The sequence below is a fragment of the Aotus nancymaae genome, unplaced genomic scaffold (genome assembly GCF_030222135.1).
Source record: "Aotus nancymaae isolate 86718 unplaced genomic scaffold, 86718_ANA_hifiasm-v0.15.2.pri h1tg000006l, whole genome shotgun sequence".
NCBI classification, from domain to species: domain Eukaryota; kingdom Metazoa; phylum Chordata; class Mammalia; order Primates; family Aotidae; genus Aotus; species Aotus nancymaae.
Genome location: NW_026988417.1, coordinates 2,049,965 through 2,075,548, shown reverse-complemented (window position 1 = coordinate 2,075,548; position 25,584 = coordinate 2,049,965). Strand labels below are relative to the sequence as shown.

At 54.6% G+C, this 25,584-nt stretch overlaps 2 protein-coding genes across 8 annotated transcripts in view; one reads left to right on the top strand and one right to left on the bottom strand.

The window, feature by feature from the left end:
* Positions 1-20,758, top strand: part of NELFA (negative elongation factor complex member A) — a 32,713-nt gene extending 11,955 nt beyond the window's left edge. The window contains exons 2-13 of one of the 5 annotated variants that reach the window (XM_064365290.1): positions 10,253-10,344; positions 11,245-11,335; positions 11,812-11,983; positions 13,819-13,980; positions 15,800-15,889; positions 17,164-17,294; positions 17,371-17,440; positions 17,665-17,753; positions 18,542-18,653; positions 19,253-19,518; positions 19,673-19,772; positions 19,869-20,758. In XM_064365290.1, coding sequence (XP_064221360.1) covers positions 10,253-10,344; positions 11,245-11,335; positions 11,812-11,983; positions 13,819-13,980; positions 15,800-15,889; positions 17,164-17,294; positions 17,371-17,440; positions 17,665-17,753; positions 18,542-18,653; positions 19,253-19,518; positions 19,673-19,772; positions 19,869-20,053 — 1,560 coding nt within the window. In that variant the 3' untranslated portion in view covers positions 20,054-20,758. Of the gene's footprint in view, positions 1-10,252; positions 10,345-10,433; positions 10,452-11,244; positions 11,336-11,534; positions 11,633-11,811; positions 11,984-13,818; positions 13,981-15,799; positions 15,890-17,163; positions 17,295-17,370; positions 17,441-17,664; positions 17,754-18,541; positions 18,654-19,252; positions 19,519-19,672; positions 19,773-19,868 lie in introns of those variants that run through there. The other 4 variants (XM_064365299.1, XM_012466894.2, XM_012466895.3 and 1 more) reach the window with 4 other exon arrangements.
* A 374-nt stretch (positions 20,759-21,132) lies between these two features.
* Positions 21,133-25,584, bottom strand: part of NSD2 (nuclear receptor binding SET domain protein 2) — a 109,751-nt gene continuing 105,299 nt past the window's right edge. For all 3 annotated transcript variants that reach the window (XM_021666985.2, XM_021666986.2, XM_064365279.1), the window contains one exon: positions 21,133-24,577. In XM_021666985.2, the coding sequence (XP_021522660.1) occupies positions 24,306-24,577 (272 nt within the window). In that variant the 3' untranslated portion in view covers positions 21,133-24,305. The remainder of the gene's footprint in view (positions 24,578-25,584) is intronic.

Below are 25,584 nucleotides of genomic sequence, written 5' to 3'. Positions count from 1 at the left end.
ATCACAGATGTGCACCACCGTGACTGGCTAATTTTTGTATTTTTAGTAGAGACAGGGTTTTGCCATGTTGGCCAGTCTGGTCTCAAGCTCCTGGCCTCAAGTGATCCACTTGCCTCGGCCTCCCAAATTGCTGGGATTATAGGCAGGAGCCAACGTGCTTGGCTCAAACATCTTTTTAAACGTCAGAAGCATGTGTAGTGATGATTTCTTATGTTTTCTCCCCTGATCCATCTCACCAGATGCTCGCTGATTTTATAGGGATTGTCAAAGTGCCGGCTTCTGGCTTTGTCGCTCTCTGCTTTGTTTTACTGATTTTTGCACTAATTTTCTCCTTTCTCCTTTCTTTGTCTTATTTTGTTGCTCTTTTTCTAAGTTTTTAAGATGGACGCCAACCTCGCTCTATTCAGGCTTCTTTTCGTGTGTGTGTGTGTGTGTGTGTGTGTGTGTCCATACGTTTTATTCTAATTACAGTGTTAGCTGCGTCCCACAAGTTTCCATAGTCACAACTGTATCAAGTCACAATGTTTTTAAATTTCTGTAATAAGGTCTTCACTGATCGCTGTATAATTTAGGCTAAATGTTTCTTAATTTCCATATATTGGTGGGGAAGAGAGTTTAGTGTTGTTTTTATTAATTTCTAGCTGTATTGAGCTCTTGTCAGAGAATATGGTTTACATTATTAAGTTGTTTGAAATTTAAGATTTGCTTAATGGCAAAATGTATGGTCAGTTTTTATAAATGTTGCCGGTGAGCTTGCGAATCGTGTGTGTTCTCTACTTTTGAGATCCACTGCTCGGCGGATGTTCATTAGGCCACACGTAATCATGCTGTACAAAGCTATTCTAGTCGTTTTCTTTTTCCCCTCTCCCGTCTCAAGCTATTCTGTTCTTACTGTTTTTTGTTTTAAAGGGGGTGTCTCACTATGTTGCCCAGGCTGGACTCAATCTCCTCAGTCTCCTGAGTATCTAGAATGATAGGCACATGTAGCTTGATTCAAAAAGAAAAATGAGTGAGAGGGGATTTGTTGATCTCCCCCATTGTGACTGTGGATTTGTCTGTTCTTCCTTATCAGCTTAAGCTGTATATATTTTGGGGCTGTGGACTCAACCTTGGATCTTTACATAGAGATCTCTGTATTTGGTCATGTCCTTAAAATCTGCTTCCGTCTAACGTTAACTAGACCAGCTTTCTTTTATATGTATTTTTCTTGGACTTTCTTGGACTAATATTACAAGAAATGGTGATAAAGACCTCATTTAACCAGATTGTGAAAGGACTAGGCCATTCTGGGTAATTTACTTTTCTGAAAAATATTTTTATTTATTTTCTTGGTATTTAAAAAAGGTTTATAAGACATTGTAATTTATCTATTTTAGTTTTCTTTCGTCATTTATTTAGGGGTCTGGTACTTTAGGGATATCATTCTGAAAATCCAGCTTTTCTGCATGGGACCATAGATACAGGTGACTAGATGACTGGGCTGGGTGTGTTCCACAGTATGTCAGCAGGGTTCTCCAGAGAAACAGAACCACACACATGCACACACAGGAGAGCCCGTGACGCAACCCCTTAGCCTCGAGACCCAGGAAGAGCTGATGTTTGTCCGAGTCTGAAGGCTGGAAAAGACCAGCCTTCAAGCTCAAACAGGCAGGAATTCCCCTTACTCAGCATTTTTGTTCTACTTTGGTTTTCAGTTGATTGGATGAGACCCACTCAGTAGTAGGGAGGCCCTCTTGCCTCACTCAGTACAATTCTGATGTTCATCGCATACAAAAACAGCCTTACAGACACACCCAGAATCACGAGGGACTAACTGTCCAGGTACCCCATGGTCCAGTCGAGTTGACACATAAGGTTAACCTTATACATGGCATCTGCTAGAACATGTGTTTCGGAATGAAATTTTGCAACCAGTCCACTTGATTTGTAATGTGTCTTTTTTTAAATTTTACACTTTTTTGTTTTTTTTTTGAGACAGAGTCTTGCTCTGTCACCCAGGCTGGAGTGCAGTGGCCGATCTTGGCTCACTTCAACCTCCGCCTCCCAGGTTCAAGTGATTCTCCTGCCTCAGCCTCCCAAGTAGCTGGGACTATAGGCGTGTGCCACCATGCCTGGCTGATTTTTGTATTTTTAGTAGAGATGGGGTTTCACCATGGCCAGGCTGGTCTCAAACTCCTGACATCATGATTCACCTGCCTGAGCCTCCCAAAGTGCTGGGATTACAGGCATGAGCCACTGTGCCTGGCCTTTTTTTTTTTCTTTTTTTTTTATACAACGTCTCGCTCTGTCACCCAGGCTGGAGTGCAGTGGCACCCTCTCGGCTCACCACAATCTCTGCTTCGCAGTTTCAAGCAATTATCCTGCCTCAGCCTCCCCAGTAGCTGGAATTACAGGCATGTGCCACCGTGTCTGGCTAATTTTTTAATTTTCAGTAGAGATGGGTTTTTGCCTTGTTGGACAGGCTGATCTTGAACTCCTGACCTCAAGGGATCTACCCGCCTCAGTTTCCCAAAGTTCTGGGATTACAGGCATGAGCTACCGTGTCCAGCACTTATACACTGTTCGTGGGAATGCAAATGAGTACAAGCTCTATGGGAAACAGCACGGAGATTTCCATCCAGCAGTCCCACCACTGGGTATCTACCCAAAGGTAAAGAAACCGCCACATCCAGCAGGGACCTGCACCTGTACGTTTGTCGTCGCACTCGACAGCGGCAAAGACGAGGAAGCAACCCAAGTGCTCGTCAGCAGAACCAGATTAGAACTGTGGTACCTACAACCCGTGGAATGCTCTTCAGCCACAGAAAGAAGAAAACCATGCCTTTTGCAGCAACACGGGTGGAACTTGACGTCTCATCTGAAGTGAAATAAGCCCGTCCGCCGAAAGTCCAATATCACATGTTCTCATTCCTAAGTGGGTGCTGAGACACGTGGACACGTGGACACGGAGAGTGGAACGCTAGCAGACGGCCGGGAAGGGAGGGAGGCCGGAGGGGGTGAGGGATGAGAAGTGACTTCACGTACACCAGGTCCACTCTTCAGGTGATGGACACCCCGAAGCTCTCGCCCGCCCCTCTGCGATCTACGCATGTGATGAAACTGCACTTGTACCCGAGTTATATAATTCTATTTTTGAGATGGAGTCTTGCTCTGTCACCCAGACTGGAGTGCAGTGGCGCAATCTTGACTCACTGCAACCTCCACCTCCCAGGTTCAAGCACTTCTCTGCCTCAGCCTCCCAAGTAGCTGGGATTACAGGCGCCCACCATAGCACCCGGCTAATTTTTATATTTTTAGTAGAGATGGGGTTTCACCATCTTGGCCAGGCTGGTCTTGAACTCCTGACCTCGTGATCTGCCTGCCTCAGTCTCCCAACGTGATGGGATTACAGGCGTGAGCCACTGCACCCAGCCAATTTTTAATTGTTTTAAGAAATGAAATTTTGCTCTGTTGCTCAGGCTGGAGTACAGTAGTGCTGTCTTAACTCACTGCAGCCTCGAACTCCTGGACTCAAGTGATCCTCCTGCCTCAGCCTTTCAAATAGCTGGAAGCACAGGTGTGAGCCACTGTACCCAGCCCCATTCCTTAGGAAACAGCGGTTCTTAACTAATGCCAGGGATGAGGAAGAGAGATTTTAATGATGTGTTAGTTTATTCAGAAAGGGTACAGAAGTGAGTTAGGGCCCATGCTCTCTAAGATGTGTGTCATGGCTGGAGAAGTCCAGATGTTCCCTTGAAAAGAGACTCACATGATTGCAGAGGAGAACGTGAGGACTGACTTGCTGGCGTTTTGGACATCTCTGTGGGGCGTTGAGGACTTGCTGGCGTTTTGGACATCTCCAAGAGGGCGTTGAGGACTTGCTGGCGTTTTGGACATCTCTGTGGGGTGTTGAGGACTTGCTGGCGTTTTGGACATCTCTGTGGGGCGTTGAGGACTTGCTGGCGTTTTGGACATCTCCAAGAGGGCGTTGAACAGTTACACGCTGCTGATGTCAAAGCAGTGGTGCCTCTAATGCACCTCAGCACTGGCATCAAAGGAACTGTTAGGGAGAACAGAACGGGCTGGGAGACGGCTGTGAACACGTCAGACTGTCCAGCTCCTGAGACGGCTGTGGAAGCCTTAGTCATCCTGGCAGTCACCGAGTGGGGTAGCTGCATGTTTATTAGCTGCAGTAGCGAGCAGATGGGCACAGAGTAAGCAGGATACACGACAGCTGTGAAGTGTCATAATGGTTCGCTTCTTTGTGATGCCATGGCTGCCGTACTCGCTGGGAAACTGTTGTTTAAAATCAGGAACTCTGTGGAAGCTTTGCTGTTTGAGATCATGTCAATAAGAATGAAACCTCCTGCTTTTGTTTACAGGGCGTCTAATCTTTTGGGTTCCCTGAGCCATGCTGGAAGAATTGTCTTAGGCCACACATAAAATACACTAACACTTATGACAGCTGATGAGCTTTAAAAAAGATGGCAAACAAATCTCATAACGTTTGAAGAGAGTTTATGAATTTGTATTGGGCCACATTCAAAGCCGTCCTGGGCCGCATGCTGCCCAGGGTCATGGGTTGGACAAGCTGGTGTGGAAGATCTGAGACACTGACACAGAGAAGCAGCCTCCGTGTCCAGGCCAGGTGCAGCGTATCCGATGAGGGTGTCTCAACTCACACCTGTCTTTGTGGTTTCCAAGGAAACAAGGCCCAGGTCCCTGTCACAGTTCTGATGCTGACCTTTTATTTTATAGACTTACAGTTCATTGAGATTTTACCTCAACTCCACCCTCCCCCAGAATCTAATACCTGTGACACCTGCTGTTTCCCTTCTGGGGTGACAACACCCGTGGTGGCCCTGGGCGTGGCTCTGCCTTCGCAGTGGGTCACTTACCTGGTATCAGACGAGCAGTTTGCTCCCGTGGTCTTAGGCAGATCGGCCTAGGACAGCAGCTCACATTGTATTTCTGTAGTTTCTTATGATACATTTTGGGGGAAAAAGTTTTAATTCTACAAAATGTGTGGGCTTTCCAAAATTGTGGTTATCTTTCATCAGTTCTAGAAATGTTTCAGCCATCATCAGCAATCACCTTTGCCCTGCCTCTCCTTCCCTCTGACTGCGGGGCGTGTGAGCAAGCCCTCACCATTTGTCGCCTAACCTGTCTTCCACATCTTCGAAGGGGCCTCTCTGTTGCAGTCTGGGTGAAGTCTGACTCCCTTGTCTATTCATTCTCTCCTCCGTAGTCACTTACTGATTTCTTTCCTACAAAGCCTGTTTTGTTTATTTTATCCCCATAGCCACCCTCTACGCGCCCTGTAAGCAGCAACTATTCTATTCTGCTTCACATGTGCCTTTTCTTATCTCTTCTCTTAAAATGTATATTGTTTTCAGGATTCTTTTTTTTTTTTTGCGATGGAATCTCACTCTGTCGCCCAGGCTGGAGTGCAGTCTTGAGTCACTACAGCCTCTGTTTCCTGGACTCAAGCTGTCCTCCTGCCTCAGCCTCCCTAGTAGCTGGGATTACAGGCCCAGCTAATTTTTGTTTTTGTTTGTTTGTTTTTGAGACAGAGTTTTGCTCTGTTTGCCCAGGCTGGAGTGCAGTGGCGAAATCTCGGCTCACCGCAACCTCTACCTCCCAGGTTCAAGCTATTCTTCTGCCTCAGCCTTCCAAGTAGCTGGGATTACAGGCATGTGCCACTATGGCCAGCAAATTTTTATATTTTTTGAGACAGAATCTTGCTCTGTCACCAGGCTGGAGTGCAGTGGCGCGATCTCAGCTCACTGCAACCTCTGCCTCCCAGATTCACGATTCTCCTGCCTCAGCCTCCTGAGTAGCTGAGACTACAGGCACACGCCACCACACCCAGCTAATTTTTTTGTGTTTTTAGTAGAGATGGGGTTTCACCATGTTGGCCAGGATGGTTTCAATCTCTTGACCTCGTGATCTGCCCACCTCGGCCTCCCAAAGTGCTGGGATTACAGGTATAAGCCACCACGCCCAGCCTAGTTTTGTATTTTTAGTAGAGATGGGGTTTCTCCATATTGGTCAGGCTGGTCTCGAACTCCCAACCTCAAGTGATCCACCTGCCTTGGCCTCCCAAAGTACTGGGATTCCAGGCGTAAGCCTGGCCTAATTTTTGTATTTTTAGTAGAGTCGGGGTTTCACCATGTTGGACAGGCTGGTCTCAAACTCCTGTCCTCAAGTAATTCTACTGCCTCAGCCTCCCAAAGTGCTGGGATTATAGGCGTGAGCCACAGTGTCTGACTGGTTGTTTTCTTTTTAGGGTATAACTGGCACATAATTAACAACCCATATTTAAAGTATAAGCAACATGATTAGACGTGTACAGCTTGTAAAGCCGCCTCTGTGAGGATCATGAACCAACGTGCTCTCCGTGGCTGCAGATGAGCCTGCGTTTTTCTAGGATGGCGTGCAGTGGAGTCCTGCTCGCTCTGGGGGCTTCTTTCACACAACGTCATAGTGGCTTCACCTGTGCGCGTTCAAAGTTTGTGAAGTTTTGTTGCTGAGAGCGTTCCTCTGTGTGGATGTGCTCCGGGCACAAATGTGTCCTGCGTGGACTGTTGTTTCTCCAGGGGAAATACCTGGGTGGCGGGTGCCGGGTCATCCTGCACACGTGTGTTTCACTCTGTAGGAAACTGCCAAGCTGCGCCAGAGCGCCTACACCTGTTCGCTTTCTGCTCAGCATGTCAGTTCCTGTTGCTCTGTGTCCTGGGCAGCATTTGGTACCATCTGTTCAATTTCAGGCATTCTAGTAGGTTTTGATGTTGAGCATTTTAGTGACCTTTGCCGTCATAAATCTTGTTTGGCAAAGTGTTTGTTCGCATCTTTTGGGGCATATTCTCTTAATTGACATATGTTGTTTCACGTATGCATTCAATTTGGTTTGTTAAAAATTACTTGTATAGGACGGGCGCGGTGGCTCACGCCTGTAATCCCATCACGTTGGGAGACTGAGGCAGGCAGATCACGAGGTCAGGAGTTCAAGACCAGCCTGGCCAAGATGGTGAAACCCCATCTCTACTAAAAATATAAAAATTAGCCGGGTGCTATGGTGGGCGCCTGTAATCCCAGCTACTTGGGAGGCTGAGGCAGAGAAGTGCTTGAACCTGGGAGGTGGAGGTTGCAGTGAGTCAAGATTGCGCCACTGCACTCCAGTCTGGGTGACAGAGCAAGACTCCATCTCAAAAATAGAATTATATAACTCGGGTACAAGTGCAGTTTCATCACATGCGTAGATCGCAGAGGGGCGGGCGAGAGCTTCGGGGTGTCCATCACCTGAAGAGTGGACCTGGTGTACGTGAAGTCACTTCTCATCCCTCACCCCCTCCGGCCTCCCTCCCTTCCCGGCCGTCTGCTAGCGTTCCACTCTCCGTGTCCACGTGTCCACGTGTCTCAGCACCCACTTAGGAATGAGAACATGTGATATTGGACTTTCGGCGGACGGGCTTATTTCACTTCAGATGAGACGTCAAGTTCCACCCGTGTTGCTGCAAAAGGCATGGTTTTCTTCTTTCTGTGGCTGAAGAGCATTCCACGGGTTGTAGGTACCACAGTTCTAATCTGGTTCTGCTGACGAGCACTTGGGTTGCTTCCTCGTCTTTGCCGCTGTCGAGTGCGACGACAAACGTACAGGTGCAGGTCCCTGCTGGATGTGGCGGTTTCTTTACCTTTGGGTAGATACCCAGTGGTGGGACTGCTGGATGGAAATCTCCGTGCTGTTTCCCATAGAGCTTGTACTCATTTGCATTCCCACGAACAGTGTATAAGCCTTTCCTCTCCTGTGCATCCTCAGCAACATCTGTTACTGTCTTTTAATGTTATTTTTCATATTTACTAAGTTGCTATTCAGCCCACGCAGTGTTTGGCACAGTGCGGCCCGTGGCCTATTTTTGTAAGTCCTATGAGCTAAAATGTTTTTTATGTTGTTAAAGTTGTTTAGGAAAAAGAAGACTTTATGTGGCCCAAAAGCCTAAGTGTTCACCATCTGGCCCTTTACCAAGACAGATGTGCCCACCTGTGGGCTTCCCTGCTTGCCCGCTCTCTGCTGCCATCCTCGGTGTCCTGAGCCCTCTGCGGTTGGATGGCGGCAGGTGGCTTCTCCCCCTCAACTGATTACCACAAAGATGTACGTGGAATCTGCCCAGGATGGAAATGTCGGGCCACAGAACATGCGTTTGCTTCATGTGTGGAAGTGGGGACAGTGGGCAGGGCCTCGGGGTGCCAGGGTCCCTCCCCTCCCAGCGCGGCATCGTCTCCTGTTGTTGCAGAGTGGACGGCTGAGAGGTTCCCCGTGTGCGCTCGGTCTCCCTGCTTCTCTCCGGGTCACTTGGGACATGTGCCTCGTGGCCGCCTTGGGTGTCCTCTGGGCGTTGCCTGTGAGCAGCGTCTGCCTGTGTTGCTGTCGGGGTTGCTGTCTTGTCATTCGCTGGAGCTTTTTGAATCCTTCGGCCATGAAGCGCTTGCTGGCTCGAGCAGGACAGACCTCCCGCCGTTTCGTTGCGTCCTGTTGACCTTTTCCTCATTTGCCGCCACAGTGATAGGCTTTGGCTCGCGGCCTGTGCTGCTGAGGGTTGAGGAATCACTGGCTGTGCCCCTTCCGGGCCTCTTCTCTTGGGACTTCTCCCAGCGTGTCGGGAATTCCCCTGTGCCGGCGCCGAGTGGGAGTCGGCTGTGTCCCGAGCCTAGAGCCCCTGCCACACGTCAGCTGCAGGTGGCTTCTGCTTTCCTCATGGGTTTGTGGAGCCCGCGTGGAGAGTGTTCCAGCCGTCCGGACCAGGCTGCCTTCGCGGCAGGGACTGGAAGCCGCCTGTTGCTGAATCTGCCCCGCCCAGTCCTGGAGCCCCTCTGGGGACGGTGCGCCGCAGGACAGTTACGTGGCCTTAGGAACATTTACCTCCTCAGTGCGCAGGCGTGGTGGACACGTGGGAACAGGGCTGCAGGCAGGATTTCTGTTGAAGCGCTGTTAATGTAAGTGTGGGCGTCCTAGTCACCGTGGGCGGCCATAACAGTGCCACGGCCTGGGTGGCTTCAACAGCAGGCATCAATTTCTCAAAAGTTCTGGAGGCCGCAGGTCTGAGATAAGGTGCTGGCCCACTCGGCTGCTGGCGAGGGCCCTCTTTCTGGCTAGCACATTCTAGCCTCCCTCACATGGGAGGGATGAGGGGGAACCCCATTGGACCGGGACTCTGCCGTTACGACCCCCTTGCCTCCCAAAGGCCCCATTTTCAAATACAGCCGGCGCGCTGTGTAACCAGCACTGACAGCATTTCCATTGTCTGGGGTGTTAGTAGTCCAGAGATGATTTAAACATGTGAGGGGGTGTGTGTAGGATGCATGCAAACACCGTATCATTTTATACCTGGGTTTGCTCATTGGTGGGTTTTCGTACGAGGGGTCGTGGGGTCCTGAACCTGTCCTGTGGATACCAAGGGGTAGCTGTGCTATGAGGTGAGGATTAGGGCTTTGTGGGGACTTAGTGTTCCTGTCCCCATCAAATCTGTGTCAAATTCCTAGCCCTAAGGTGATGGTGTTAGGGGGCCTTTGGGGAGGTGATTAGGTCAGGTGGGCAGAGCCTCAAAAGTAGAATTACAGACCTTACCAGGTACACCCAGACCAGGCACGGTAGCTCATGCCTGGAATCCCAGCACTGTGGGAGGCCAAGGAGGGCGGATCACCTGAGGTTGGGAGTTCAAGACCAGCCTGGCCAACATGGAGAAACCCCCGTCTCTACTAAAAATAGAAAAATTGGTCGGGCATGGTGGTGGGCGCCTTGCATCCCAGCTACGCGGGAGGCTGAGGCAGGAGAATTGCTGGATCCTGGGAGGTGGAGGTTGCTGTGAGCCGAGATTGCGCCACTGCACTCCAGCCTGGCAACAACAGCGAGACTTTGTCTCGGAAAAACAAAAAAAGGCCCAAGGGAGCTCGTTCCCTGCTTCCACCAGCAAAAGGCACTTCCGTGAAGCTGGAAGGGGCCCCCACGAGGCGGGGAATCTGCCAGTGCCTTGATCTTGGACTCCCCACCTCCAGAACTGAGAAGCAAATTTCTGTTGTGTGTAAGCCAAGCATTTTCTTTTTCTTTTGAGATGGAGTTTTGCTCTCTGTTGCCAGGCTGGACTGCAGTGGCTCCATCTCAGCTCACTTCAGCCTCCACCTCCCGGGTTCAAGCGATTCTCCTGCCTGAGTCTCCTGAGTAGCTGAGCTTGCAGGCATGCACCACTACACCCAGCTAATTTTGTGCTTTTATTAGGAACAGCGCTTCACCATGCTGTTCAGGCTGGTCTGGAACTTCTGGCCTCAGGTGATCTGCCCTCCTCGGCCTCCCAGAGTGCAGAGATACAGGTGTGAGCCACCGCGCCCGGCCAAGCCAAGCATTTTCTTACAAAAGCCCAAGCAGAGTGGACAGGCTTCAGCGTAGGCGTTTTGGAGAGAGAAGACATTTACTCCGTGTAACAGTCTTTTTTGTTTTAAATTAACATCCCTGACTTTCTATCTTCACCGTTTTTATAAAATGCTGCTGCTCGCCTCTTGGCAGGTGAAGGGCCTCCCCCGGGGCTGCTGGGAACAGCGGGGCTGTGCGGCTGCCAGCGTCACCGTGTGCCCAGCGCCTCCTGCACCCGTGTGGCGTCTTCTGTATTGTGCCCTGTTCCCTGTCCTCGGGTGGGCGTGGGGAGTGGGGGGACGGGGCAGTGCGAGACCCTCCCTGGTGCCCAAGGAACAGAAGGGCTGGGCCAGTCAGGGGCTCGGCAGCAGGCAGGCTCCCCTGGCACGACCTCTGAACTCTGCCCTCGAGCTGCCTTGCCTCAGGACAGGAAGCTGATGAGGACAGCAAGGCCTGAGGGGAAGCATTGGAAGCTCCTCCCACTCAGAGGCCACCAGGAGGTGGCGCTCACAGGGATGTGATGGCCGCAGCCCTCTTAGGACATGACTCTGGTGCCTGACGCAGGGAGTGGGTGTCAGGAAGGCCTCATGCTAGGGTTTCGGCCCCGGCGTGTGGACAGGGCAGGGTGCTGTTGTTCATCCCCGATGCCAGCCAGCTTGGCTGTCTCACACTGTGAGCGGCCCCGTGGGTCCATGGCAGAGACACAGGCACACCGTGCCCTGGCTCTCTGCATTTCCACGCGGGAGGGGGTTTATGTGGCCGAAGCAGGCCCTGGTGGGGATGGATCCGGCCTCTCAGGCATTGAGAGAGCGAGTTGGCGCCTGCTTCCTCCACCCACATCACCCATGGCCTCCCTCCAGGCTCCATGAACGCCAACTCCCAGCTCCGTCCAGACCCAGAGGCGGCCATCCCTACCCAGCTGGTGACTGGGCACCAGCTCAGCTGTCACAGGTGCTGCCCCAAGTCCCGCCCCAGGTCCCAGGCCCCACCCCTCCAGGCGAGCAGCGGCAGGTGACTCCACCCTGCTCCTGTGTGCCCTGTGCTCTGTGCCGGGTGCCTGTCATCCCCACCCACCCGCAGGCTTCCTGTGGAGGCGGGGCGTGGCCCCACTTCTCGACCTTGAGGTTTTCTTGCATCCGAACACCAGTTGAGGAGAGCAAGTCCAGCAGACTGGCTGCTGCTGGGAGGTTGGGGGGTGGTACTGGACGCCCGGGTCTTGCAACCTGGCAGAGTCTGCGGCAGCTCAGGGTAGCAGGGTGACCCTGGGGTGAGGTGGGGGGCACAGGGGAAAGAGAGCCCCCAGGAGGAAGTGGTGTTGACGATTGCCAGAGAACCCGGCCACTGCCCGGTGCCCATCTGGAAGCTCAGGGGGAGTGGGTTCGGAAGTGGGCGGGGCACGGTGGCACTGGCAGCATCCTCTCTTGCAGATGAAGGGCGCCCTGATGGAGATCATCCAGCTTGCCAGCCTGGACTCGGACCCCTGGGTGCTGATGGTCGCCGACATCCTCAAGTCCTTTCCTGACACAGGCTCGCTTAACCTGGAGCTCGAGGAGCAGAACCCCAACGTTCAGGATATTTTGGGAGAACTTAGAGAAAAGGGTATGCTGTGTGGCTTTGATTCATGTTGGGAGGAGGGAAATGGATCTTTCTTGAACAATTTTTTCCCAAAATGACTTTGATTTTTAGAGGGTTACATTGTTACTCTGTGTCCTGGTCCCTAAAATATCAACTGTACCCACACCATCCTCCCCGGAGCTGCCATTTTGAAAACAAAGCAGCCCGCAGGCCCCATCCTCACTGCTGCCCTGTCAGCGGGAGCCGCGTCACTCCGTGGTCTCTCCCTGGTCGTCTCCATGAGGGCAGGGGCTGCACCCATTCAGGTTGTGTCTCCAGGTCCTAGATTCTAGGACCCAGAACATTCCCTGGCCCAGAGTAGATGCTCAGAAATGCATGTTGAAAATCTCAACAATTCAGTTGTTTGAATGTGAACTGGAAAGCACTTAGAAAATACTCACAAGGCTGGGCTCTGTGGCTCATGTAAGCACAGCACTTTGGGGGCTGAGGTAGGTGGATCACTTGAGCCAGGAGTTCAAGACCAGCCTGGAAAACATAGCAAGAACCCATCTCTACAAAAGAGCCTGGGAGGCCGAGGCTACAGAGAGCCATGATCACGCCACTGCACTCTAGCCTTGCCAACAGGGTGAGAACCTGCCTTAAAAAAAGAAACAACGGCTAGGTGCGCTGGCTCTCGCCTGTATTCCCAGCACTTTGGGAGACCGAGGCCAAGGCAGGCGGATCACGAGGTCAGGAGATCGACACCATCTGGGCCAACATGGTGAAACCCCGTCTCTACTAAAATACAAAAAATTAGCCAGGTGTGGTGACACGCGCCTGTAGTCCCAGCTACTCAGGAGGCTGAGGCAGGGGAATCGCTTGAACCCAGGAGGCGAAGGTTGCAGTGAGCTGAGATTGTGCCACTGCACTCCAGCCTGGCGACAGAGCGAGACGTCATCTCAGAAATAAAAAAAGAAAAAAACAATTCGCAGATGCTTTGGAAGGACATCCGTTACATCCGTTGATGGGCTGCCTGTGCTTTTGTGAATTTCCCTCCAGCTTTGGACAATTGGAACTGGCTCCTTGGAGTCCAGACTTTGTGCCCCAGGTTTTTCAAGGGCAGCACCCGGAGAGACAGGGTTGTGGGGTGGAGACATGAGGGGCCCTGCCAGGCACCTTTCCCCGCTGTGAGGGCGCACGTAGCTGCCTCTGGAGCAGTGGTCTGAACAGGGCCACCCCACCCCACCCCACCTGCTGGCGTCCCTCGAGAGTGTCCCACGGGCAGGAAGGCCAAGGGCGGTGAACTCTCTTCTGCCTGCCTGTGCTTTTTCTCTAGGCGGGACACATGGCCAGTTCAGGTGGGAGGTCCCCTGTCCCTCTAGAGGCTGTTCCTGGGCCCTGAACCCTGGGTGACTGCCAAGACTCAGGAAATGGATGTGGGCGGTTTTGATGAGGGCTGGGATTCCAGGAGAAACCATTGGCCTGGCCGCCCTGGAGCCCGGAAGAGAGAAGCCACAGACAGGGGCTCTTTCTTACTTGCGGGGGGATCTGTCAACATTTGATGTTCTAGAAGTGCCTGGAGCCCCTCCAGGAATCACTGTATCTGTGTCCACCTGTGGTTCTCGGACACCTGCGGTGCCGGAGCTTACAGTCCGCAGCCGCCTCAGGATGCCTGTCTCAGGCATTCCTGTTCTGAATATGCTGCAGGGCATCCGCAGGGGCCGTGGGGAGTGGGACTTGGAGACTCCAGAGGACTCAAAAACAGCCAAAGCTCCCACCACCTAACCCTAACCCTAACCCTAACCCTAACCCTAACCGAGGAGGGCGTGGGGCTGGGCAGCTGCCAGGGTGCCCCTAACTGTCTGGTTCTTACTGCGCAGTGGGTGAGTGCGAAGCGTCTGCCATGCTGCCACTGGAGTGCCAGTACTTGAACAAAAACGCCCTGACGACCCTCGCGGGACCCCTCACTCCCCCAGTGAAGCATTTTCAGTTAAAGCGGAAACCCAAGAGCGCCACGCTGCGGGCGGAGCTGCTGCAGAAGTGTGAGTGGGCGCGCCCGCCCCCGCGCGCTGTCATGTAGTTTCCAGTCATAGGTTTCTTTGGGTTCTGAGGTTCCAAGGCTGCCCCTTCAAGAAGATGGCATTCTGGGCCAGGTGTGTGGTGGCTCACACCTGTAATCCCAGCACTTGGGGAGGCTGGGGCAGGTGGGTCATTTGAGCCCAGGAGTTTGAGACCCCTGGTGAACATAGAGAAATCCCATCTCTACACAAAATACCAAAAAATTAGCCAGGCATGGTGGTGCATGCCTATCCTTTCAGCTACTCAGGAGGCTGAGGCAGGAGGATCACCTGAGCCCATGAGGTCGAGGCTGCAGTAAGCTGCGCCACTCCACTCCAGCCTGGGAGAGAGTGAGACCCTGTCTCAAAAAAAAGATAAATTTCTGCATGAAGTTTTTTGTTAGAAGTTTATTTATTGCTATATTAAACTTTGTGTTCTGAAAACATGCTTTAAAAACCAGAATTGGCCGGGCGCGGTGGCTCACACCTGTAATCCAAGCACTTTGGAGGCCAAGGCAGGAGAATCATCTGAGGTCGGGAGTTCAAGACCAGCCTGACCAACATGGTGAAACCCCGTCTATAAAAAAAAAAACAGAATTTAGGCCAGGGGTGGTGGCTCACTCCTGTAATCCCAGCACTTTCGGAGGCCAAGGTGGGCAGATCACCTGAGGTTAGGAGTTCGAGACCAGCCTGGCCAACATAGTGAAACCTGTTCTTCTACAAATACAAAAATTAGCCAGGTGTGGCACACCTGTAATCCCAGCTGCTTGGGAGGCTGCGGCAGGAGGATTGCCTGAACCCAGGAGGCGGAGGTTGCCTGAGATCACACCATTGCACTCCAGCCTGGGCAACAAGAGCAAAATTACGTCTCAAAAAAAAAAAACTTCAGAATTTTAGGTTAAAGCATCTGTAATCCCTGTTACCAAATGAACTCAGTGCGGCTGAGCCATGCTGTTGGGAGTGTGGGCGCAGGTGGGACGGCTGGAGGGCACCGCCCTTTCCCTCATGGTGCTGCCTTCTCGAGTTGCCAGTGATCCGTATTTGACTTGGAAGCTATTTAATCATTTCATTTATTGTTTTCCCAGAGAGTATCTAGCACAACAGAGATTTCAGTAAAATCCTTTTCTTTTGAGTGGTGACGGAATTAATATTTATAACGTACATCAGCACCCCGTTTTCAGAGAATCCAGATAAAAGGCTGATGGCAGCTGCGTGTTACCCTTGGCTGGAATGGGTAGCAGCCGGGGCCCAACGTGTCCTGGAGGCTCTGTGCAGCCGCAGGCCCCCTGGGCAGCCTGTGAAGGACTCTGCTGGCCCCTTGGGCCACACCCCACGGTAGAACTTGTCCCCTTTGGAGGCTGCTGTGGGCACTCAGTGTCCCCTGACCCTTCAGCCTCACTGAGCCAAGTCAGGAAAATCTCTGTTTGTTTCTTCCTCATATTTCTGTGTCTAGACCGTGCCTGCTGACCCTCAGCGAGAACGGCACTCCCACTGGGCTGGGGGTCGGCCCCGGTCGGCTGAGAGTGCCCATGAGGCCCCTTAACTCCTCCTCTGCCACCTCCCCCTGCCCTGGGGTCCTGGGAGGTGCACACAGCCACCCAGCAGCTGGAAGTTGCTCACCCGAGGGAGTTTCTGACTCAATGTGTGAGCTGGCGTCAGGCTCTGCTCGGATGGCTGCCCATCCGAGTAAACGCAGTGTTCGCGGCTCAGGCCACTGGGCGAATCCGCTTGACGGAGGTGCGTTTACGAGGGCCGAGGGCTCTTGCTCTGAGGATCCCCGACACACACGACCTCCTCCTTACAGCCACGGAGACCGCCCAGCAGCTGAAGCGGAGCGCCGGGGTGCCCTTCCACGCCAAGGGCCGGGGGCTGCTGCGGAAGATGGACACCACCAGTAAGGCCCCCGGTGCGGCGAGCCTGGCTTTTGGGGCGGAGCTAAGGGCTTGGCCTTGGGAGCGCGTGGGAATCAGAGGCCCTGGGGCCATTTCACCAGCTTTTCCCCTTGGGGAGCGCCCTGGGAGGGTACATGGGCGCTGAGACAGAAAGGCCGGGTTCTGAGGATGGCGTTGTCCCCTGTTCTTTTGCTGGTGGCAGTGGTGGTGGCGGCGGCAGCAGCGGCTCCCGACCTTCCCAGCTGCTCTTGGGTTCGGAGTGTCCCTGGGTGGCTCTACAGGGAGGGTGTGGCCATGCTCAGCCGGGGCTGCACCCGCTGCACGCCTCCATCCGCCCTTCCTGATTGGTGCTCAGGGCTGGGCGTGAGCTTAAGCAGAATGGACCCTGATGACTGGAAGACGGGGTACTCCGGGAACCATGGCAGGGCGCAGGCACCCCAGAGGGTGCTGGATAGTGATCTGGGGGCCAGAGGGTAGAACAGGTGCTGTCCTGTGCTGAGACAGCTGGGTGAACTCACAGATGGGTGGGGCGGAAAGGGCAGCCATGCAGGTGCCTCCAAGCAGCACTCGGGCCAGCCTGGCTTGGTGTATTGGGGCTCCTGTAATCCCAGTGTCCACGTGGCACCTAGTGGAAGGCTTCGTGGGTCTGCTGACTGTTGTCCCCGGGTGACGTCCCTGCCCGTTGCAGCAGAGGCTCCACCTTGCTCTTCTCTGCCTGCCTGAAGCAGACCCCCGTCTTTCCACCCCAGCCAGGCATCCCAGGGCCAGGGCCTCACCTGCTGTCCCAGGGAGGGTGGGCCAGATGTTGGGCAGGGTGTCCAGCCTGGTCCAGTGTGCTGATGGCACAGTCCCCTGGGTGCCCTCTTTCCTAGCCTGGTACCATGAGAGCCATGCACGTATACCCTGGAGGGGTGCATGTGGGTGCTGGGGGGCAAGGGCATGGACTTGGGGAGGGCCGCCCTCGGGCCCAGGCATCTGGCTTCTTGCCCCTGCCTGTGGAGGTGCAAGGAGGTGGAGCTCAGCCCCCGCAGTGCTGGTGAGATCCCGTAGCTGGGCCGAGGTGACACCCAGCGATGTGGTTTAGTGTCTTGGCAAGTGTGAGGTCGTGGCTCCAGGCGCCCCCCGGCTCTCTGAGGTCTGGGATCCTGGGGGTCCCGCCTGCTGCTTGCTGAGATTCGGCCTTCCCCTAGAAGAGGCTGGGACGTTCTGGGCTCAGAGGGGCGGGGCAGGCTTGGCGGTCACTGCTGCTGGCCCTGACAGATGCCGTTTCCTCCAGCCCCGCTCAAAGGCATCCCGAAGCAGGCGCCCTTCAGAAGCCCCACGGCACCCAGCGTCTTCAGCCCCACAGGGAACCGCACCCCCATCCCGCCTTCCAGGACGCTGCTGCGGAAGGAGCGGGGCGTGAAGGTAGGCCTGGCCCGCAGCTCCCGTGGCGCGCTGGCGCTGGCAGTGCCACTCAGGCGGGCGGTGCTTATCTTGGCAGCTGCTGGACATCTCTGAGCTGGATATGGTTGGCGCTGGCCGAGAAGCGAAGAGGAGAAGGAAGACTCTGGGTGGGTGCCGGGGCCTGCTCAGAGGCGGCAGTGGGGGTCCCTGCGGGCCCTGCCCGGGCGGGTGGACCCTGTGCCCCTCGAGGTTCCTCTTCCGTGGGTGGGTGCCTGGTTTCTCATGGCTCCTTGGCGTCCTCTCCCGGGAGCCGTCTGCTTCCCTGCCGCTGCCCTGAGCTGAGCCTGCAGACGCGCCCGTGCGCTGGCGAGGATGCCTGTTCCGTCCACAGATGCGGAGGTGGTGGAGAAGCCGGCCAAGGAGGAGACGGTCGTGGAGAACGCCACCCCGGACTACGCGGCCGGCCTCGTGTCCACGCAGGTAGGGCTCGGGGCTGCACCCCTTGTTCCGAATGTGGCCAGTCTTGTGTGTGGTATCGGAGAATCTGTGTGTGTGTGTGTACATATGTGTACATATGTGTGCGGTATGCATGTATGTGTGTGTGTATGTGAGAGGCAGTGCGGGCCGCGCCCTGACGTGGGCATCAGACTCGGGCTTGGCACGGGCACCTGCCCCACGCTTGCTGGAGGGGCTGCGGGGTGGGGGGTCCCTCACCCCTGCGGTCAGTGTCCCGTCAGGCAGGGCTGGTGGTGCCTGCCTTGCAGGTGGCCGTGAATGGGCGCTGGCCGGGCCTGTGGGAGTGCTGGGTGGGACCCGTCAGAGGCCTCGGTGCGCTGGAGACCGGGCCCTGCCTATGGGTGGGAGGCGGCGGCGGGCGCAACTGGCGCCCCGGGGCCCGGAGGAAGCCACACCACGGGGTCACTTCTGGGTAATAACCTCCTTCCGGTCGCGTAGCTGCACGTTCTGGGTTTCTGAACATGAGCATCTTCCTTTTATCAATGCTTTTGTGGTAAGAAAAAGCGTGCTCTTTCCTTCAGTCCTCAGAGATGGGCGGCTTGGGCTCCCCAACCCCTCCCCTCTCCTACCCGGGAGCCGCTCAGTCCCGGACTCTGCTGGGGCACCAGAGCTCCCATTGCCCAGCCCAGGGAGCTCGGGAGAGTGGCCCCCACCATCCTGCTCTAGCTCGGGGGGCCACAGCCTGTGGGCCGTGAGGGAGCACATGCTGGAAGCAGGGCCTCTTCTGGGAGGGACCCTAAACTGTCTTCCAGAAACTCGGGTCCCTGAACAACGAGCCCGCGCTGCCCTCCACGAGCTACCTGCCCTCCACACCCAGCGTGGTTCCCGCCTCCTCCTACATCCCCAGCTCCGAGACGCCCCCAGGTGAGTCTGCTGGCCCCAACCTGGAACCAGCTAAGCTGCCACCAGGACGTGGCCCTGCCCCCCGGGCGCATCTCTGTGGTCCCCCTTCTGCCTCGGCCAGTGCTGGGGGCAGGTGCCCTGCTAGTCAGCTCAAGTTCGAAGACCTAAACCAGCTGTTTTGCCCCTCTGCCTGTCCTGGGCACAGACGGGCAGCTGCCCCAGGGGATGTGGCCGGAAGGGGATTGGGCTCGCAAGGAGTCTTCTGCCAGGTGACCCAGCTCTTGTCGCTGGGTAGAGGGGAGAGGAGCCAAGGGCTATCCCCTCCCAGATGGAAGGCACTTCCAGGCTCAGGGCACCTCAGGCCAGGCGCTGGGCCTGAGGGGCTTGCGGACACAGCCTTCCTCTCCGGATCAGTGCCTGCAGCAGCTGGCCAGAGTCCAGACATCTTATCTGCGGGTCTGGAAAGACTTGAGACGGCTGGCCTTGCTCCTCCAGTTGGGACCACAGGGAGTTCTCGTTAGAGGACAGAGAAGGGGAGCTGAGCCTGTCACCCCAGAAGCACTAGGGTTTGGGGACAGGGCAGGGTCCAGCTCCCTCACCAGACCCTGGTCTGCGTGCAGCCCCATCTTCCCGGGAAGCCAGCCGCCCACCAGAGGAACCCAGTGCCCCGAGCCCCACGCTGCCGGCACAGTTCAAGCAGCGGGCACCCATGTACAACAGTGGCCTGAGCCCTGCCACACCCACGCCTGCAGCGCCCACCTCGCCTCTAACGCCTACCACGCCCCCGGCTGTCGCCCCTACCACTCAGACACCCCCAGTGGCCATGGTGGCCCCACAGACCCAGCCTCCTGCCCAGCAACAGCCTAAGAAGAACCTGTCCCTCACGGTAGGTATGCCCTGGCAGGGCCCACAGGCCACCAGGCACGTGGTACGCCCCTGGCCACCTGCCCTGGGGTGGGGGTGCCATGGTGCCTGCAGCGGGGGAGGCGGGAGGTGGTCCTGGTGGAGCCCTGGCACCCACACCCCTCTGCCCGCTGTAGCGAGAGCAGATGTTCGCCGCCCAGGAGATGTTCAAGACGGCCAACAAAGTCACGCGGCCCGAGAAAGCCCTCATCCTGGGCTTCATGGCCGGCTCCCGAGGTGTGTTGATGCGGCAGGGGCTGGGGTGCACCGGGCCGGGTGGGGGGTGGGCGCTTTGGCCCCAGACACCCACCCAGCAGTCCCTGCCCTCTGCAGAGAACCCGTGCCAGGAGCAGGGGGACGTGATCCAGATCAAGCTGAGCGAGCACACGGAGGACCTGCCCAAGGCAGACGGCCAGGGCAGCACTACCATGCTGGTGGACACGGTGTTCGAGATGAACTATGCCACGGGCCAGTGGACGCGCTTCAAGAAGTACAAGCCCATGACCAACGTGTCCTAGGCCACCTGCCTCACAGCGGGCCCTCAGTTGGGGGCTCCGAGGGACGATGGCTTTGCTGGCATAAAGTACCCGGATGGCGGACACCTGGCACACGAGGTCCCCCCAGCTGCCCTGGCCACCGCCCTGCTGCTAACGCGGCCTGTTTCAGTTCTGGATGCATTTCTCTGGGGTGTTTTGGGCTTATTTTTAAAATTTTAATGAGTTCCTTTTTGTGTGATTTAAGACACTTTTTGGACTCAGCGTTACATTTTTGAATGTAGTAAGTTAACCAAAAAAGTTACAACTTCCTAATTTTAGTGACAGCTCTGTTAGACTCTTACTTTTAAAAATCTTTTCTAAGAAATTCCACTGACAGCGAGTAAGGACCTTCCCTCGCTGGGGCAGTGCCCTCCCACCCCCAAGGTTGCGGGGACCAAGGTGGCATCGGTGATGCTGGGGGTGGGCAGGGACACCCAACCACACCAGTGTGTGGGAGACGGTGGGCCTCATCCCCTGCCAGTGCCTGCCAGGGAGTTTTGTATTCATCTTTTGTACAGTTGTGGACATTTAAGACAGTCTTTGGGTACTTATTTTCATTGTAAAATTATCTGAACAATTAAAGTTTAGCTTTTCTAAAGAAAGCCACCATAGCTGTGTTTTGGGCTAGCTTGTCCTCCCTCCCTGCACTGGGGACCCAGTCCCTCCCTAGGCGGCCATCAGGACGGGGTGGTCCAGGGCTGGGAGCTCCCGAGGACACCCTGGCTCACAGGGAGGGGAACAGGTAGGATCAGCCCTCGGGGTACTCCCTGGACCTGGCTGCGGGCCTGGGGACCACCTGGCTCAGGGCTGAGGGACAGCAGCGGTTCCTTCTTTCTCCCCAGACCGTTTCACCTTTAATGGGGATTTGGGAAGCAAATTATCCAAAGTCAGTTACCCCTGCTACTTCCAGTATATGTTCTACTTCCCAAGGTGGCACTGCCTCTCCCCAGCAGGTCAAAGGCAAAATGGCACGGTCAGGACAGGGAGCCCCACCCCTCGGAGGCATCAGTGCCATCAGCGCCTTGCAATGCTGAGCAACTGGAAAAAAACACGATCCCATATAAAATAAGTTAAGAAAAAAGCCTTTAAAATGTTTTTAATACAAAAATACTCATACACTATTTTCCAAACACAGCTTTCCACTTTAAATGCTATTATTTTCCCCAACTGGCAAGTCTCAAGTCTCTAACTGAGTATATCCCCCCCAAAAGTGAATTTCAAGTTTTTAAGTCTAACTATCAAACCTGGTGACAGCACCCAGTATTCCTAAAAGGAATCCGACCTTATATTGTATGAAGTTTAGACACCAATCGGCACATTGAAGTTTGCATTTAATTTCTGACAGGGCATTTCGCAGCTTAACAGAGTGCGGTGATGCCGACACCCACGGACACAGCATTTTATCTACCCACTAACAACAGCCAACTACACTCACAGGATCAAGATATTTGGCAACTGACAGTCATTTGTATTAACTTTAATTATAAAACAGGCTTAGTTCTTGAAAATAATAAGGTAGTTCTGGAAGGTGGGCACTGCACACGTTGGGGTTTAATGTCAAGACAAACGCTGAAGGGGACCCAGACGGCCGCGGACGGGCGGCCTGAGGACCGACAGCTGGGTCCTCACTTGAGGTGCCTGAGGAGTTTCCCCACAGATGACATTCTAAGCTGCCCAATCAGACACATCCCCTGTGAGGACACGCGGGTGGATGTGGGTTTAGGTGCAGATCCTGGTTGGTTTCAGATGCCAAGGAATCCCGAGGGGTGGGGGCAGTTTTTGTGTTTTGCCTCACATGAATGACAGAAGTGAAGTTCAGGAAGTCACCTCGTCCTCAGAACACAGCTGCGCAGGGCCGAGCGCCAGGCACATGCACGGTCACAGCCGAGGGCCTGGTGAGCCCCAGCAGAGAGAAGCCCTGCAGGCTCAGGCCGCTACCCCAAAGTCTGGTTTCGCCGAGTCACCCCCTGGTATTCTAGAGACATTCAAAGTTAGTGTTATTTGTTCATTAGTTTAACAGTTTTTGGACAGAGGGAGGAACCATATTTAAAACTTTTGCAGTATTTCCTTAAGAAAGATTACAATTTGGAAGTATTATCAAAGTGACTAAAAGTCGTAAGATTTTACTTCTGTCAAACAAACACAAAAATAAGTTAACACCTGTGCCCCAAAGTGCACTGCAAAGCCGGTTCTGATGTTTTCACATAAGCCTGTTTAGTTCCTTAGCTGCTAGAAAGGATCTTTTGGGCAAGTGACAGCAGGGCCCTGGGGCCTTAGACGCCAAAGGCCAGGGCCTCGCACATGTGGGGACACTGCCCGGCCTCTCCCTGCAACAGCCTTCCAAGTGAGGGCATAAGGAGCATAAATGTATGAGCTGATCCAGTATTTTCCGCGTGAACTGGAAAGCGCTCCCACCCGTCTTAACCGGTGAGTGCACCTCAGAGGCCACGGCCACTCATGTGCAAATCACTGGCCGCACAGCTCATTTCCTCTGGGTCCTCTGTGTAGTTAACTGCTGGGGACCATGATGGGAGAAGGGACAGCCACCAGCCAGTGAAAATTCCAGTCCGTGCTCAGGGAGGTGTGGGAGCTGCAGAGGGCCACCCCACACTTGCAGGTCAAAAAACCACGGAGCAGCCGGTTTCAGGTCCAAAGACACTGCAGGTTGACAAAGTATAAAAGATGACACAAAATGAACAGGAGACCCCAGCAGAAGTTTTCAAGAGGAGTTTTGTAAACTTTTCTGCAACATGGACGTGTCCTCCTTAGGTTATTTTGAGAAAAAGCCGTAAAAAAGCACCTGCTGCTGAGTGTTCTCCCCTCCCCCCACTGGAAAGCAGCAGCCCCTCAGGGCACGTGGGCAAAAGCACACACGGTGCCCCCTTCTCAGGGCACTCCAGACTTCCCAGGGCTGAGGATCCCTCAAAAAAGAACCAAGTCTTACAACACAGGAAGTACTCAGATAGGTCTCACTTTGTAGGGCTGCACCTTTTGAAGTCTCCCAGGGAGAGGGTGTCAGACCGGGCCTCGACCGGTGCCCAGACATGCAAGGCACACACGCCCACCAGGCCAGCCTCCACCCTCGCGACCACACTCAGTGGGCGCCCTAGCGAAGGGCGACCGCCATCAGCAGAGTCTGCGTCTTCCATCAGCAGACCCACGGAGTGCTGATATGGAGGCCGCTCTGGGCCTCTCCCTAGACCCATGTGCTGTGGTCCCTGGGGCTTGGGCCTGCAGCGCACTATGGGGCTCCCTAAGTTGTCACTTCCTGTGCTGTGCGCAGACTGCGGTCTTGGGCCCTGCAGAGGTCACTCCTTTCGCCATGGAACTCAGGGTCGCATCAGTAAACACACATTTCAGTCGGTGGTGATTTGTGAAATAGGTTTAGCAAAAATATATTGAGAATAAAAATCAGAAACTGGTAAAGAAAAGCCAAATGAAAAAATATACAAACTTCTCCCCCAAATGTAGATAAGAACCTAGCGAGTTCAGAAGACAGGCCCAGGGGCAAAGTGGCCCGGCCTGGCCAGCCCTCGAAAGTGCTCCGCGTGAACCACACGGTGAAAGTGGACGTGTCAGCGGCATTTCGCTTAAATCCGTGAGGAGAAGACGGGAAGAATCTGACAACAGCGTTGTTGCCACCACCCGCAGGGCCAGCTTCTCACTAGGATGGAAAAGACGCATTTCTGAGGAATAATTCACATTAGTACAAAAAATGATGCAGCCATTTCCAAAGAGCAGAGTAACGATCACAACGGCGCTTTCGAGGAATCCAGGGTCGGTCCTCAGACGGGCCTCACCCGACCTCTCCTGAGTGGCGACGGCTGCAAGCAGACGCAGGGCAACGCGAAGCCGAGTTCTAGCGACCCTTGGGAAAAGCCTACGCTACACATTTCAGAGATTAAAACATTTCATATGCCAATTAACTTTAAACTAAAAAGAGAGCGGGAGGGAACCTTGACCTTCTGAGAAATTCAAGTGTGGCGGGAACGCTGAGGAGTGAGGCTGTTTGTCCAGGAACGCTGAGCTGGGCTCAGACGGTCATCAGTGCAGACGCAGCAGATGCTGCCGAGGATGGCTCAGTGGTGGGGAGGCGCTCCCTCCCGAGGAGGCCTGTACGTCTGTCCTGGAGGCTCGAGCTGGGTCCTCTGGGCCAGTTCACGCTCGCCCTCTGCCACAGGCAGGGCCGGCCGCCCTGCACCGCCCCTGGATCTGGCCAAGCTGCCGCCTGGCGCTATTTGCCCTCCGTGACTCTCCGCCAGCCCCTCCGCCGCCGCCTCTTCCCCTTCGGCTTCCCTGGCTCTGGGGGGGGCTTCTCAGTCTTGGTGCTTCTGACCGACGCTGCCCCCAAGTCATGCTCACAGCAGTAGGACCGCCCGTCCGGGGTGCAGCTGAAGGCTGTCCCATCCTGGTGCTCCTTACAGAACGAATTGGGGCAGAGGTGGCAAAAGGAAGTCGAAGGTTTGCCACACACGTCACAATGATGCCAAGGACATTCCCACTTCCCTGCAACAAAACACAAATATGAGACACAGAAGGGACGGAATCATGACTTCAACATTCTCAGGGTTGAAGATAACTGAAAACTGTCAGGTCGAATGAACACAAATCAAAACAGCTCTGGGTCCAGCCGACAGCCTGGGCGGGCTCCCTGGTGGGGCCTGCGGACTCCACAGTACCTGCCAGGCTCCTAAGGACCACCTGCCGGCTTCTCTCTATTTCAGCTAGCGAGAGGAGCTGCACCCAGTGCAGGCGTGTCCCCCAGCCCTGCGTGGACAGGCAGGAGCCGCTTTGCTCGTTCCACGCCTGGCTCTGACTGGCCCCTGATCCACCCTCTCCCAGGGGACTGACTTTCAGCGTGGGTATTCTTCCTGGCATGGATCTGTAAAGGCTCTGTCAGGTTAGGGTTCGCCCTGTCACACCCACTGCACACTTTTCTCTACTGTGTGTCATCTTTACCGTACAAAAATGTATTTCACACAAACATCTGGATTCTTTTTTTTTGAGATGGAGTCTAGCTCTGTCACCCAGGCTGGAGAGCAGTAGGATGATCTAGGCTCACTGCAGCCTCCGTCTCCCAGGTTCAAGTGATTCTCCTGTCTCAGCCTTCCACGTAGCTAGGATTACAGGGACGCGCCACCACGCACAGCTAATTTTTATATGTTTAGTAGAGACGGAGTTTCACCATATTGGCCAAGTTGCTCTCAAACTCCTGACCTCAAATGATCTACCCACCTTGGCCTCCCAAAGTGCTGGGATTACAGGCGTGAGCCACCGCACCTGGCCTCTTTTGGGGAGCCACCGTGCCTGGCTTGGATTTTCTTTTTATAGTTTTTTGTTTTGTTTTGTTTTTTCGAGACGGAGTCCTGCTCTGTCGCCCAGGCTGGAGTGCAGTGGTGCTATCTCGGCTCACTGCAACCTCCGTGTCCCCAGTTCCAGCAATTCTCCGCCTCAGCCTCCCAAGAAGCTGGGATTACAGGTGCACGCCACCACACCAGGCTAATTTTTGTATT